This window comes from Pollicipes pollicipes, unplaced genomic scaffold, assembly GCF_011947565.3.
Source record: "Pollicipes pollicipes isolate AB1234 unplaced genomic scaffold, Ppol_2.1 Scaffold_5724;HRSCAF=6776_pilon_pilon_pilon, whole genome shotgun sequence".
In the NCBI taxonomy this organism is placed as follows: Eukaryota; Metazoa; Arthropoda; class Thecostraca; order Pollicipedomorpha; family Pollicipedidae; genus Pollicipes; species Pollicipes pollicipes.
Window position 1 is genome coordinate 38,974,821 of NW_023596746.1, and position 16,397 is coordinate 38,991,217.

General features: G+C 45.8%; 1 protein-coding gene and 1 long non-coding RNA gene across 2 annotated transcripts in view; one reads left to right on the plus strand and one right to left on the minus strand.

The window, feature by feature from the left end:
- Nucleotides 1-340: 340 nt before the first annotated feature.
- Nucleotides 341-16,397, minus strand: part of LOC119103518 (uncharacterized) — a 54,779-nt gene continuing 38,722 nt past the window's right edge. The window contains exons 2-4 of the mRNA XM_037227093.1: nucleotides 2,790-2,885; nucleotides 1,858-1,918; nucleotides 341-1,273 (exon numbers count right to left, since the gene is read on the minus strand). Of these exons, the coding sequence (XP_037082988.1) occupies nucleotides 1,015-1,273; nucleotides 1,858-1,918; nucleotides 2,790-2,885 (416 nt within the window). The 3' untranslated portion in view covers nucleotides 341-1,014. The remainder of the gene's footprint in view (nucleotides 1,274-1,857; nucleotides 1,919-2,789; nucleotides 2,886-16,397) is intronic.
- On the plus strand, nucleotides 11,106-13,348 carry LOC119103519 (uncharacterized). The gene is made up of 3 exons (XR_005094770.1): nucleotides 11,106-11,163; nucleotides 11,529-11,609; nucleotides 13,120-13,348. It is a non-coding gene; the product is annotated as an uncharacterized LOC119103519 (long non-coding RNA).

Below are 16,397 nucleotides of genomic sequence, written 5' to 3' on the forward strand. Positions count from 1 at the left end.
ACGAACATTTTTCAATACTCAGGCAATTAATGGAGCACGTCCCGGCGAAACCGGCCAATTTTCATCCCTTCGCGTTGTTAAACCAGGAGTCCAGAATTATCTAAGAACATTTACACAAGCAATAAAAAACGTTTTAACAGTTCGCGCTGTACGCCTTCGTGAATAGGGCACATTTCCTTATCACGTTCATACCCAAAGAAGATAGATCAGAATATGCAACATACCACCTGATCGCACCGCTGCTCTGACACTCTGGTTGATAACAGCACGCAGCTCTTGAAACATCCCTCGTAATCCCCGAACCCCTCCCCAGCCCCCAAAGTGACTTCTGGTTGCTCACCCAAATGAGGCTCACCCTCCCGGCGTCACTGGTTATCGCAGTCCGCGCTGGGATCGGCCGCATGCCGGGAAAGCAAGCACGCACTTACGCAACGCTGGAAGTCATGAAAACTCTAATACGTCTCTGGGAACGCTACATTGCCAAAAAAAAAAACCAAACGGGGAGTACAAGGCAAATGGGACACCGGTGACGGACGTAAGTTACTAAAATACTGGCGACAGGCAAACAGAAGTCATGTTGGAACGCGTTGGCAAAACGTAACAAGATAATGTACGCCTTAACAAAACAAACAACAACAAAAAAAAACGCAAAAAAACAAACAGACAAAAAGAGCGCGCTGGGGCGGCATGTAAGACACCTCTGCAGACACCAACAGGTGGCGAGCCTCTGCAGACACCAGTTGGGGGCGAGGCTCTGCTGGCACGAGCTGGGTGTGAGTCTCTGCAGACACCAACAAGAGGCTGTGGCGAGCCTCTGCGGACACCGGCTTGGGGCGAGCCTCTGCTGGCACCATCTGGAGACGAGCCTCTGCTGGCACCATCAGGGGGCGAGCCTCTGCCGGCACCTGATGCTCGGCAGAGGCTCGAGGCGAACCTTTGCTGAGTTCAGCTGATCAGCCGGCGCTATGTCGTCCGATGTCGCCCGGCTCGGCCAGGCCCGCCCATCGCGCACTGCTAACCGCTCGCACAATAGATGGTCTCGAGGTTCATGCCCGCCGCCGTGCACAGGATCGACACGGAGACGGTGGTGGAGGTGTTGGTGGTGAACGTGGTGCTTGTGGTGGTGGACGTGACCGTCACCAGGCTGGTGAAGGAGATGGCCAAGAAGCGAGCGGCGCGCGGGCCAGTGGCCGCCCCGGCCGGCTCGACGGACGGCAGGAGTACGGGAGCCGACCTCGTCGCTGCTGGCAGGGCGCTGCGCTGTCCGGCCGGGCTGGAATCCACCGCACGCATATGCGGCACCCACTGTCAGGGGACATGCACCTCACGGCGGTCGGTGGCACAGCGTGACGGTGGGCTTTGGCAGGGCTGATGCTCACAGCACATGGATGCTCAAAATCACATTTGATGCACACTAAAAGATATCGTGCTGACAACACCCAACCTCTTTGTATTATGGACTGAGGTGAAAATTATAATTACAAGACCCAGGGTATCAATCAAAAGCAAAGTAAAGAATAGGGCAATATTGCAATTAAACACTTTGCTTTGGCGACATTGCACAAGGCATTGGCCTAATACCGGCGCGCAGCAGCAGTGAATTCTTCACATAGGGTCCAGACGAGTCCTATGGATTCCTATAAACTCCATGCTCGGCCCATAATACAGGGTCTATGCTTACACCCAAAGTTTTTAGGGAACATTTCAGCGTAAGAAGGAACGACTGGCAAAAGCAAAGCTACCAAACTTACACGGACGCGATGCGCAGCTTCCTACACATATAAACAACTCCCGAGCAACGTCCCCTAAATCGGCCCGACGAAACAACGTATCAGCTAATCTGGCAGAAAACCACACCTGTCCTCCTGATGACGCTTCCTCCTGCGGCGACCCGTACAAGTGGCTAGTGTGTTCGGTCCTGAAACAGGCGCTGCGCGTCAGCTGGGAACAACATCTGCGCCAAATTACGATCCGTGCGCGGACGCAGCGACGGTAATGTCGGCGGTGAGCTTTATATTCAGCGTCACAAACATTGTACCTATAAAAAACATGATCGGAGATGTGTTATTGAAAATCCAAGAGTGATCTTCGATGAGTTTGACCAGGCAATCAAATATGCTGTCATTGTGGCTATACGACGCACTCAGCAGCCAAGGCTATGTGATGCCGCCAGCCTGTCGCCCTAGTAGGAACGACGGGCAACGCGAGGGACCGAATCCCGTTCCTCTGGTTTCCCAGACTTAACCACTACACTACGCTTTTCTCGCAACTCAATCACTACCCTGCCGGCACCCCTAGGCAATTAACTCATCCACTTTATTTAGTTTGGGAAACTCAATATCCCAAGAACCATGGAAAGAAAACAAGAGCGGTTTATTTTACACTGAGGGACATAGCCGGAGAGCGGAGAGATTCGCAGCTGAGGTAGGGGTATCAGTGTTGCTACAAATAGAGGAAGGTGCGGATATATATATATATATATATATATATATATATATATATATATATTATAGCTGTGACCTTGATAAGCATTTGTCTCGGTCGAAATATTTAGTCAAATACGTCTCCTTACTTGTCCAATTATCAGTGTTCTGATTACAAAGGTTTTAATGACCGATAACCATTGTGGGTGGCTGTCGGGTGTCGGTCACGTGGACGGCGCTGCTGTCACTGCTCTGACCACAGCTCGCGCTAGATGTGGCTGCGCTGGCGAGCATAATGCGCTGAAGTAGCCGACCAACACTCACAGTAAGCAGGCAGGCACACAAGGAAAATGCACACTGTCTCACCAAAGATGCAAATTCGAGGCACGGTGCTGGTGGTCGTTGTGATGCTGAGCGAGGTGTGAGTTGAGGTGAACACAAATGCAACCAGCTGTCTGTTCTCTGAAAAACACAACAGTTAGCACAGCAGGTATACGAACCCTTGTGTTGTAGGGCAAGATGTTATCACTGTCTCCAGACAGTACCCACTGTTGCTGAGTACAGTGTATGTTCCAGCAAAATCGCACCCTATGAAAATAAAAGGGATGTTTGGTAATGAAATTTATAAATAGTAATCAATTCACCAGGTTGGTATTATTCCAACTGTCACAAATGCAAATACTACGCGATACAGGCGTGATCGAGCATTTCTGCCCTTTTTCTGCATTTCTGGCCAAGAACTGCCAGTTGGTAAATTATATTTGGGGCTTCCACAATGCATTGATATGACATGCATGTTAACAGCCACTTATCGCCCATTGGCAAAACTGAGTTTACAGTGCTTTCGAAGGGGTCAAAATCCACGATAACAATTCGTTCAATTCTTGGCAAACGCTTGATTTATGCACACCAGAGCATTGGGCCTAAGGCCACTGGCCTGATACGGCGAACTCTCACGGTGATCGTTGCCTGAGTTCCCCCGCCGCGTGTGTGCTTTGAAACTTGTGAGCATTGAAAGCGTTGTGGCTGAACGCTCACCAGTTTAGGGGAGGGAGCTCCGTCGACCGCGTCCGGCTTTGCACCGACCAGAATCTGTGATTACGGGTATGAACGCAGTCGTCCAGGCGCAAATTCGCCCCATGGGAGGACCGTAACTTCTGAAGTTTGTCGGGGCATTGCACTGCGATGGACCAGCCGCCCAACCGAGCTTGTGCGGCGCACTCGAGCTTGTAAAGGGTCTGGTGCTCCCGCACCTCCCAGACATATACAGCCGTAGGTGCTGTCTTGCTAAGCATTGTACTGCTGTCCTGCTGTAGCTCAGCTTCTGCCTAGGCCGTTACAGAGACCCCTGGAAGCTTGGCTGAAGAGCCTTCCGGGCCTTGGGTACACTTGGGTACACCTTGGGAGACTGGCGAACCACGGCGATCCTTGACGCTATTCACGTTGCTTAGTGAGTCGTGTCGTGGTAAGCCTTGCAGAGGAGACGAACACAAGGTAACGCCACCACAGTTTGTAAGAAAACAAACCGTCGTTGGACGCTAGGCGTTCGTTTTCGATTAGTTCAGTACAGCTATTATGGTATTCAGTGGGCAATACCGTGCCTCCGAAAGTCATTGTAAATTTTGCAGCGGAAAAGCAAGTTCTGTTTTTGCTGCGGAAACATAATTGCAGCGAAAAAAAATCGGTAGGAGCTGTGCAGATCGTGTACGAAAGAACACTTCATGGAATGAATCAATCCACGAATTGTGGATCAATCTGCAGGCCAGATTAGGGCATGTCAAACATTTCCACGAAAACATGAATGAGGACCAGACCGGGTTTTCAAATTCAGAAGCTTGCACGGACTGAGTGGACGTAGCGCCAGTCTCATGAAATTGTCGCTACATTATTTCTCAAATGCTCAATGAAGGTATCACCTCATAGATAAGACAATACTTTAGCCTTATTCCTCGGAAAAACCAGGAGAATGGAAATGTGGTTAGGTTGATATTTCGGCAACATGCCTTTCTCGAAACAATAGCATAAGTGAATTCACATTTGTTTCATAACTAGATATACTAATTATAGTTATATTTCATAATTAGAAGGAAATTCGCTTCTGCTATTGTTTCGAGAAAGGCATGTTGGCGAAATGCCAACCTAGCTACATTTCCATTCTCCTCGTTTCCCGAGAAATTAGGCCAATACCATTGTCTTATCTATGTGACTAATGTTCATTGCTAATGCGCTGAACAACTTACGTAAGGCATCAACTCCCAAAAGAATATTTCAATCAATATCATACAGCACTCTCAATTCCTAGCAATGCACAGACTACATGCAACATAACGCAGCCAACTATTTCACAAGCAAATTTTCTGATTAACAGCTCACCTTGACAAATTGATCTGAATGGGTGCCACTGAGATGTGCCGTGGAAAACTGGAGCTCCCATTCCTTTCAAGGTAAGTAAAATATATAATCATCTACTAACTTATCTTATCGTAGCATAGCTACCATTCTTCCTGACCTCGCCAGCAATCTCATTTAACCCAGTGGGTGACACCACAATTCACACCACAAATAATGTTGCATCCTCACATTACTTGTTTGCTCGCACCCCTCTCCAATTCATATATCTCAAAAATACGATGGTGTCCTCTACAGCCATGACCCAAAGGTAACTTTCTCCCCAAAAGTGTGTCAGGTGCTCTCTCATCCAGTAAGACATTTGAAATTAGGTAGGAACTGAATTGTGTCTTATCTGTTCTGCTCCCACCGACGTAAACTATGCAAAGGGTGCGCCAATATTGCATTTGCACACCGTCGATTCTCCCGCAGTGAGTTAGGTCCAGCACACTAACGCAACGTCACAAATATTAACGCGACATTAACGTTACGTGAGCATGCCGCCCAAGACCGTCTATTCACACCTCATAGCGCAAATTTGGTAAGATTTAGAGTAGCTTGTGCGGCCGCCAGAGCCCTTGGCATGTGGCTAGCATACATATTCCCTAGCTCTCATGCCACGTTTTGCGACTATGAGAGGGTTCTATATTTGTGTTCAAGGCACTACCAGCGCACAAGGAACGCTATACACTTTGACTAAAACGCTGCGGTATCTAATAGAGCAATCATGGTATCTCTTTTAGCGCATGGAAAATAGATCGGAAGCAAAGTTACGTACTATTGTCAATATACACAACAATTTTGTTTTTGACTGCAAATTTGACTTCATGCAGCTTTACGATACGCCATTACAACTGAAAAAGTTTTGTTTATTCCAGTAAGAGCAGAAAAGGGAGATTTGGTGGCGTCTGACGTTTCAGCAATAGGATTAAAAATGTTGCAGCTGTTTCATTCCCCTGTATGAAATAGCAGGTACAGCAGGCAGCAGGCAGTTGAGCACGATGGTCACAAAGCCGGCAATCTAGCAGGAAAGAATGGTCGCAGTTATATATATATATATATATATATATATATATATATATATATATATATATGCAGCCGCATATGCAGGTATGTTACATCTTACATTGGGTCTAAAATTACTCAAGAATGGTATGGTTCATGCCTTTAGGCTATTTAACACATAAGCGATTTTTGCCCCTGCGATGCGTTAGCACCTGCGAATGTTTGGCCAAAGTAGTTGTGACATGATACTCGATTTTTCTTATCTCGATGCAAAATTGCATTCATAACAGGCAACATGCAGTGTAAAATATATCGATACCCACTGGTTTATGACAGCTTGTTGCACATTTTTCCCAATTGAAATAAACATACTTCTTTAAGTCAAGATACTGAGATAACCAAATTTATCATTAAAATTTTTAAAAAAGTGTTTCATGCGAAAGCGGATTGGCACGGATTCATTTCATGTATTGTTCTGTAAGGCGGGCAGGCCCGGTTTAGGTTGAGAAATGTTGGAAAAGCGGATTGGATTGGACTAGCCGGACTGGGCTGGACAAGGTCCTTAAAATTAAGTCCGTGAAGTGCTCTTGCATATGACGCATCTTCGACATCAACGCTTGTTTTACGTCATACCACATTTCAAACTGCATGGGCACTAGGTGGTAACAAGGCTCTGAAAGCAAGGCCTATTCGGCTGCCCCGTACTAACCAATCCTGACTGATAACGATGGTTAAGGCACCTATAAGGCCTTCCTCTACATATATAACTGTGGCAGACACATTCGTGTTACAAGCATTCTATTAAGTTGACATCTATGAGCAAAATCAATGTGGTGTAAAATGCGACATTTCCATTCCCTGAAAGCATCGTGAGGTCGCGTAAACTGAGATCTTCTCGGGTGAAAAGAGCATGTAAAAGCCATTTTAAGAAAAGGAAGTGACAGTTTTTGCACCTGGTCTTCGTGTGGAACAAATTAAGTTTGATCCTTTTCCACGTGACGGATTTCTGGGATCGCACCGTTACTTGTCATAACGCGTGTTTGTTTACGTCTTCAGCAGCATGTTTAGGTGTCACCCGCCAGGATGCAATGGCCATACGAGTTTAAAAAAAGAGGGACCAAAGCCAGCCTTTTCACAAGCGATTAACCAACGCTTAGATGTGCCCAAAAGTTTGCCAATCTCACCCTCCTTAAACGCGTGCGAGTTCGTCCATCACGCCAGCACACGTGTTGCGTGCAGAATGCATCTTGGTAGCACCCCGAGGATCCCGCACTGCAGTAGTCCCATCCCCCAATTGCCCAAAACTGCATACTGAGGGCACAGTTCGTTGAATAGACGACTCGCCTACATACTGACGTCTGCCAAACAGATCGTCTTACCCCTGGCTGGTCTCACCTCGGTCGGGGTTGTGACCCAGGGCGCGTACCACCAGGAGTGCTCCTAGGACCAGCAGACTGACGCGCATAGTCTTGCTATGGAGTGTTGCTTCAGTCATTACGATATTGAAACATTGACGCGATGTGAACCCTTATCCAGCCGCTACGTCTGGTCCCAAATGGTCAAGCATGCATGGACGGCTCACGTATATAAATGCTTTCGCGCATTGTTTTTGCCCAACCACTCCAGCGTGTCTCTAAGCCCATTGGATGGACCAAGCGTCTAATTATCTTGGATGGTTATTGGCCGCGCTGATGACTGCGTGAAGATAGCACAGGCGTCCTTTTTGTCCGCGTGCATGACATAAGCGATCTTTGCATTAATTCTTTAGAAGTGGCATATAAAGAACTGTCGCCTCAAAACCACCGCATGTTGCATCTCAGAAGTCTTCATGTGAAGAAAGGTTTGGTACTCGTCGAAACACGGGGCAGGGTGTTGAACTGAATGGGTGCGCTAGAAAATGGCCACCCCTGCTCTGCCGTAAGCTAGACGAGTGGGCGTCGTATGGCTATGACGTGACGAGGTTGCCTGTGCGGCGCCGTCGCCAGCTCCTCCGAACAATGGGAAAAATCCGCAACGCATGGGAATTTGAAGCTCGTCATGCGCATTAGCGTATAGCGCGAATGACAGTCGAAACGTCACGCCGCTGCAGTTCGACCGCAAAGCGGTAAATGTGACCAAACACGGAACCAACTGTCAAGTCAGACAGAACGGTTCAACATCTCGCGGGCGAGATTTATCAAGCTCTTGCAGCTATACACCGTTTTGCATGCGCAAAGGGTGCGTGCAAGAGTCGGAGACTGCGGGCACGCTTAGACGATTTTCTAAACTGACTCCGACGCATCTATACTGGCAAATCGATAGTGTCTCTGACAATTTACCTGTCGAGTGTATATTCATCGCTACGTATATACACGTGTGTCTGAGCAGAACTGGTGCTTCTTCTTTCCGAAAGTCTGAAATTCAGCCTGGGAAACCGGCGCGTGATAGGTATAAGGTAAGTTGTTCAATGCACTTGCGAGGAACATTATTCACTTAGATAAGACAGTAGTAATGGCCTTATTCCTCGGAGAAAAAAAACAGGACAATGGAGTTATAGATGAACACACCCAGCTCCGCAAAAAAAATGCAGATAACACATCACAATTATCTTTGTTTGGGCTTACGGAAGTTTGGGCTTACGTGTTCAAAAATAATGCTCCACGCGGGGCATGGCATTTGCCAGATCCCCTCACGTATCACTTGTAAGTACTCTATGACCGCAGGTTATGTATGTGTTCTCTTCTCTTAATACTGACGAGGCATAGCTCTTGACCGTTGGCGAGCTAACTTGGAGGAGCTTTTCTAGCGGATGCCCATTGCCAGTGCATTGGAAACAGACGACAAAAGCATTACTATGTGAAGACAGAATCGCATGTATCACGTTTTCCGCGGTGGAAAATGCGCAATATTGACTTTGGGCAGCGTAGTAACTTAACGAATAAAATCATTTTTATCAATCTAAGTGGATTAAATGAGAGTTCGATTTGTTTGATGATTATGGTAGCCAAAGTCGCGCCACTTCTTCACACGCCACCGCTGCCTTATCTGTGTGCTTCCCAAAAGCTGTGTACCCCACCTTTAGACTTCCAGTGTGGATCGGACGCCTGTTGGTTAACCTGCCCTTGCGGGCTGGGCATTAGCTTCCATGTCTCAATATTTGTGTAGTATCTAAGCCCATGACAATAAGATTCAGGTGATGGCTAGTTCATTTGTTATCTATGGTGTTAAAATATTTGTACTCACGTAATCTGAGTTAAAACAAAGAAGCCACATGCATTTGAAGTTTAATATGAGAGAAATATGAATATCCGGAGAGAAAATGTGCTTTTTCAGAGTCGGGCGCCAAAGATTGACCGGCCATAAATATCAAGATCGGGACTGATCTCAATCCTGAATGTTAAAATTAACACAGCCAACTTGGGCTCACGCGTGTACTCCAATGCCGTGGAGTGCATGGACTCAGGACTCGGCCCGAATATTCTGGAACACAACTGGAGACCTTTGCCGTGAAATCGATGAAATCGAATTCAGACTGTTATTCAAAGACCTCAGACTGAGACTTATTTAACACGCGCCCGGGAGGCCGGTTGGATACCCTTCGCTCTGGTGAGGGGCAATTTGACCCCCACCCTGAGATCTCAGGAACTAAAAGAATTAGATGCAACAAGCTCACAGGGTGTGTTGACCTGCACATGAACTCATTTAGGTCAGTTTGAGGTTCCTAGGTCATGACCTTTTGGTCAAATAAGGTTAAACAAGGTCAGATTCCAGGTTGGTCTCCAAAGGATCCTTAAAGCCTAGATAACTGTTCTAAGCAAATAGTCACATGCTCACCTAAGGCCAGTGACCTTGTTTGACCTTTTTAAGGTCATGTTGACCAACATCACACAAGACCGCTTTGAGTGTTGCGTTTAGATAAGCGAAAAAGGTTATGTTAGACCGTATGTTCCTAAAAAAGGTTGACCCGGGTCATTCTAGGTCATCGACCTGTTTTAACCGTTAGAAAGTCTGTGGAAGGTGTATAACGTAGTTCCTGCTATCAATTAATTCGAAATGAGCATATGAGCACCCCATTCGAAGTGAGCACCCTATACAGAAAGCGCTAGGTTAATAAAACAGGTTGGTTATGACCCTAGCTTGACCTTCATACCTGACCTTAGGTGAATACAATTTGTTCACTTAATTGCTGTGTTGCCTAAGAAAGTATCTTAGAGATGGATGGCTTCGTGTAACACTCCGTCGTTGGATCAGATCGAACGATTCCCTTGAAATTGTCTTCACTGAAACCATGGCCTGGCTTTGACCTGTGATAGGTCAGCGACCTCACCATATGTATCCAAATGGTTGATTCCAGATGTTCTGGTATTCAATTGTCTGCAGCTGTGTAAAATTTCGCGCGGCTACGCCGCGTCGTTCGGAAACCATCCTGGAAAAATCTTTGGGGGTCAATTTGACCATTAACCGAGCGCGTGTTGACACGCGCTCGGGGGGGGGGGGGATTAGCAATGCACGGGATAATTTCTGGTGGTCATTTCAGATTTATTGATAGCAGGAACCGCATAATATATCTTCTATGGACTTCTTAGAGGTCAAAATAGGTCACTGAAATGAGATGAGCCAGGTCAACTTTGTATTTGGAAACTTACTGCCTAGGGTGACCTTTGTCGCTTATTCAAAAGCAAAACTCAGAGCAGTCTTGCATGGTTTTTATCACCATGACCTTCAAAAGGTCAAACAAGGTCACCGGCCTTAGTTGGGTACGTGACCGTTTGCATAGAAACAGTTATCTAGGGTCTGAGGGCACTTTAGAGACCAGCCTGGAACTTGACTTTGTGACCTTATTCAACCTATATGTGACCTTATTTGAACTTGACGTTATTTAGCCTAACAATCATTACCTAGGAACCTGAAACTTTGGCCTAAGTGAGTTGACCTAAGTGAGTTAAGTAAGTTGAAACTTTGACCATGAAGACGTTAACACACGCTGTAAGTGTGGTGTCTCTTGCTTTCTTGGTTCCCGAGAAATCAGGGGGTCAAATTGATCCCACCCCCGTGCGAAGGGTATCGAGCCGGCCACCCGGCCGCGTGTTAATGCGGGAAGGGTGGTATCGGGTCTCGGCCTCAAGCACCAGCGCTCGGTTTCCGCCCCGTCCTCAGGTTTCACGATGCCTGGTTTGAACTGTTCGCGAAAACAGGCTGGTGACGCTGATATAAGTGCAGCATAGTGTCAAAGCAAACTGGGAGGCTGATGTGGCAGGAAGCTTCATATCCTTCCCTGGTTTTCAGCAATAAACAGAACAGTTTTGTGCAACGGAAGGAGAAAGAGGCGAAAGAAGAGGACTGCTGTATTACCAATCGGTCACGACCTGTGAGTGTCTTCCTTTTGCAACGCGTGCCTTTCCCACGCCACGTTTACCATTGGTCCTAATCCTGCAGTGTTGCAGTTGTTTTTTTATACTGACTCGTTGTTGGAACGCATTGTTGCCAAAAGTCACTGCATTGTTTGCCGCGTTTTACTAAAGCATTTTGCTTTCACGACGCACTGGAATTCTCCGTGTATGATTTGTTACCCAGCGCCCAACGCCAAGCAGGCTACGTTAGCCTTAGCTAGACACTTAGCAATTAAGGTGCAGCACATCTCGCAATGTCTGCACGCTCAGACACAGTGCATTGAAAGGTGTAAGTTGGAAGGGCATGGGCATGCTCAAATAACCTGCGGCCTCCTTTTTACAGACCAGTTCCCTCAGAGCTGACACAGGAAGTCCGGTCGTCGATGAGATTAGAAGCGGATAGGAGAGATAACAATTTTGATAAGTAAGCACTCACCAGCAGCCCAAAAAGGGCTCCGAATGTAAACAAATGGCCACCGCGCTGTCGCGTGGGAATCTTCGCTGCGCCCTGAAGTGGCCCCGATAATCTCGTTAGGACTCACATGTTCTAGAGCAACCCTGTATCAATGGAGATGGATCATCATTGACGATATTGTCTCGACTTCATGAATTATCTTGCCTTTAACTTTTGCCTTGAGCCGCGGCCTGTCTCATGAAGTCGATTCATAGAGGGCTGATGTGGCCCTCTCATGCCGTTCGCAAACGAAAAAAATATAGAGCTTAGCGGAAAACATCAGCCGATTGGTACCGAGGAGACGTTACGATTGGTAACAAGTCTATGCTGCTAGATCAACAAATGACCCCGCTACAAAACGTCAAAGGTCAAACATACCCGCAAATTGCATTTGTTCCACTTTACAACCTCGTGCATACGAGACCAGGCCTGGTAGCATATGTGTCCAAGCAAGCGTGTTTCTTGCTCTATTCTATCATTACAATGGTGCATAACTTTATGTGTTTTGGCCATGCCTTTATGATGCATGGCTTCGTTAACGGAAATATTTCACATATGAAGATATCGAAGCAAGCATGACGTTTGATGAAATAAGCTCACTTATAATTTATGGTATATTTTGAAGTGGTAAAATGTGTTCTAGACAGCACAATTCTTTATTTAGTAAATATGTTCCTCAATGTGTCATGGTTTGGTATCGCCATCAAACCTTACACAATATTGACTGAGAGTCAGTTGCCAGACGTTATGTCTGGAAATCCCGCTCGCAAACGCCAGATGTGAACGCCTCGACAATTATATTTTTCCTGACCTTGATCGCCGCATGGCTTATGCAATGGCATGATTCTAATGTCGTTATTATGGCTGCGTCTATGCCAAGGTGACTTTCAAATACTGCTTTTGATATGCCTTTCCCAATTCTCGCTGGCATGTAGCTCAGAAACTAGAGGGCCTCAGGCCTTAAAAATGGCAGGATTGTGAACGGTACCAAAAGGTCTTCAAAGAGCCCATATAAATGTGACACCCGTTTTAACGTAACCATGCCGGCCTGTCGCGCGCATCGTTGGTTGGCGCCCGCCGCCCGTGCAGATAATTCGTCGCCGTGCAGCGCTCCTAAAAGGTCTCTACTTCGAAACCAGAGAGTTTAGTGACACGTTTTTGTGTCAGGTCACGTACAATGGATTCCACATAAACAAGTGAAAGTTTGGATGCGATTGTATAACATCCGGAGATCTACCATCACATACCTTTGGACGGGTCGCATTGACCCGCATCAGCGCGAGTGTTAAGACGACACGTGACTTGCGAAGAGAGGCATATTGTTTGAGAAAAGGTTGTAATAACTCTGAGTGGTCCTGAACTGCCGAAAAGGTCCTGATGATCAATTTCATTATTATTGTGTGAAGACAGCGATGTGGTTGAGAGACCTGTGCTGTTGGAGGCGTGCCTGTCACTAATGGCGGACCTCGTTTGCTGGCAGGGAGAACCGGCTACTTACGTCGTGGTCGACATTCACGACCATCATCACCTCCGTCAGCACTGTCACTACGTTTGGCGCCAGCGTCAGTCTCCGCGTTGCGTGCACGATTGGTGGGGTCAACTTCCCTCCCATGTGCTAGCTGATGTCTACGTAAACAGGCTCTATGCTGCTTTGCTACGACGGTGTGCAATTGGCGATCATTGTCTTAGAACGTAAATTGCTAAGTATGTAGGCGGTGTTTGTACTTCTGCGTTGCATGTGCCGGTGTACTCCGTGGGAAAGCAACAAGCTGGCTACACGGCTTGTTGCGTTGTTAATCTGCTTATGTTATTGATTGGAATACATCAGTCTTCCCTCTAAGATGTATTATTATAGATAGATGGATATTTTCCCTCAAACTGGGGCTTCGCAAACGACATTCACATTGCAGTTTCATTAATCTAGATTTGATTCTTGGGCTTTGTTGACTTGATTGACGGTGCGGGGAAATCGGTGGGATGATCCTATCATGTAGAATTTGAGCTGTGATTATTCAGACTGGCTTTTTAAGGCACAGAAAAAGAACAGAAAACGCTGACTCGCCGCTGACTCATCGTAGCAGCCTCAAGTACCAACCAAACCTTCTTTCCTTCGAAGAGAACTGTGGGTTTGGCGCTGGGAGCTGATGGCACTTCTCAGGAAAGGGAAAGACAGGAGGTGAAAATGTCTCTGAAGCGCTAATTCATGCCATTGTTGTTTTAATCCTGATTGAGGATGGTTACCAGTTGCATGAGTTACCAGTTACCATGAGTACCAGTTACAGTACATGAGTACCAGTTATATGAGGCTTTGTACCTAGGTCTTCTTCAGTGCAGGCCTCCAGGCCCCCCGCTCCAGTTTACGAAGTGTGAGAAATGTGGAAGGACAGACATATTTGGTGGAAGGTTGCATGATTTTCCCCTGCTTAGCCGTTCCTCCCCCCCCCCCAACATACTTCTCTTTCAACAATGCACCTTTAATTAAAACGCAATTATTTAATTAATGTTTTGTTAGAACTAAAGTGACAACCATTCCCCTTCAACATTTTCCCAGTGCTAATCTTGCCCCCTGGAAGCTGATATGACAGCCAGCTATGTAAGCAATGAGGAGGCAGTGAAGAAAGGAGTAAGGAGTTGCAGAAAATGTAGGCAATGAAGAAGGGGAGGGGGGAAGGCTCTCTTACTATCTCCCCAACAAGACATTCTCTTGGAACTAGGAAGTGGTTTTATGGGATTTTAATGCTACTGTAACAGGAGTTAAGTCAAAATTGACATTTGGCTGCCCCTGAGAGCAATTTTGGCTACTTGCTGATGATATCATCCCTACTGTAACAGGAAAAGCCTCAAGTGAATCCTTCTGCAGTGATAATTGATATACATGATTTCTTTGCGCAATTGAGCATGACATTTGCAAGGATGCAAATTCATTGTATTTCATTATTGTTTTTCCTCACCTTGAATACAAATATTTTTCTGATGAAAACCTTAACATAATCACTATATCAAGTGCGCGTTGCTAGGGACGACAACCTAACTTAAATGCAGCCCATACTGGTAGGAGAAAACAATATAGATTGTCTGGTTGTGACGTCATGTCAGCGGTGCCACTCTTTTTATGCATGACGAGAGAGAGGGGTTAGCAAGCCATGAGCCTCACGGTCTCCCTTCCCCCAAGTTTGTCTGTCGACTGCAGGTAGTTTCTCTTCTCATGGTAGAGACAGTGCGAATAGTCACAATAACGCCATTAAAATCCTACCTTTGCATAAGCCATACGACGATGAAGACCAAAAAGAACATAGTTGTTGAGGCGTTCATATCTGGCGTTCGTGAGCACAATTTTCAGATACAACAGCTGTCAGCTGGCTCTCATTCAATGCTGTGCAATGCACGATGACGTTATGGGACCATGAAGCAATGAACATTTTTTGTTTTTTTTAAGATTTTGGGTCATTCCACTGAAACACAATACATCAAGGAATGTTAATTTCATAAGAGTGTGATGGACACCAAAAAATATGTAACACCGATGTTTTGATGTTGCATATTTATTTTTCTTCCACATGATCTTTGTTACAAAACAAGGCAAAGGAATCAAACGACAAAAGAACAAAGATCGACAAGCATTAACTATTGAAACAAAAAACTTGGCATCATGCACATCAACACATCACCGAATCACACCAACGGACACACCCTGGTTTCTGTTAAGATGGGGCCAGGAAATAAAAATATCATATCACTGTTTCTTGCAAAATATTAATGCTTATTTCCATGAATGATATATGAGCCTAACGTGAAGAAGCCCTACCCCATCTCATCGTGACCGAACTAATTGCATCATAGCAGCATTTTTGAGTCGCCTATTTTTTCAAAATTCCTTCTGTCACTTTCCAAACAATAAACCAAGTTGACCTAGCTGAGAGTAGTCCATATATTGAATATCATCTGACCTCACTTCACTTATTTCTTGACAGCAGCAGTGGCGATTTAAACACGACAAAGCTTATATTTGGCTGATTTCAACCGCCGTTCTAGTTTGATTTACTTGTTTCAGCTAGTTGACACCAGAAAAAGTGCGCAACACACAAATCAAAACCCTCATATCACTTTCAATAACTTATTCTGATTGGTGAAGGACAATAATGGGTATGCTTCATAAACATCTCTTTGCTCCAGACATTAAAATGGGATGGTTTGACTATGTGCCGAAAACTGATATCTACTTCATAATGTGATTACTATGCAACACAAAATCAAACAGAAAATGACCAAATCTGGTCACAAATCATGTGCTGAAAGCAAGTGAGATCAGCAGTTATGTGCTTCACAGGAGAAACTTAATGGCTTCTTATGAGCAGGCTTCTTTTGCCTCCGCACACAAAAAACCAACATTTTTCACATGGTTTTCTGACAGACATGGTCATCCAACCCATTCACAGAATATAAATATCAATCATTCCAACCGGCCTACAGGATTAAAATTTGACATAAGTAAGAGGAGATCTGCATGAGAACACAGTTTCGAAGGGCGGAATTTCGCTACCAAACAGTTTGGTATAGCTGCACCAGGTCTGTCCCAGAACAATATACGGCAGGATAAAGTAAAGTGGTGAGGCAGAAAATGTGGAATTGCTTAGATTAATCATAACTGAGCCACGTGGTGACCCCCCCAAAAACAGCTAATTGGGGATTTCACAAGGCAAAAATGACGATAAAAGTTCCATGTTTCAAAATGCCTCTACCATTCTCCATGCATTGTTC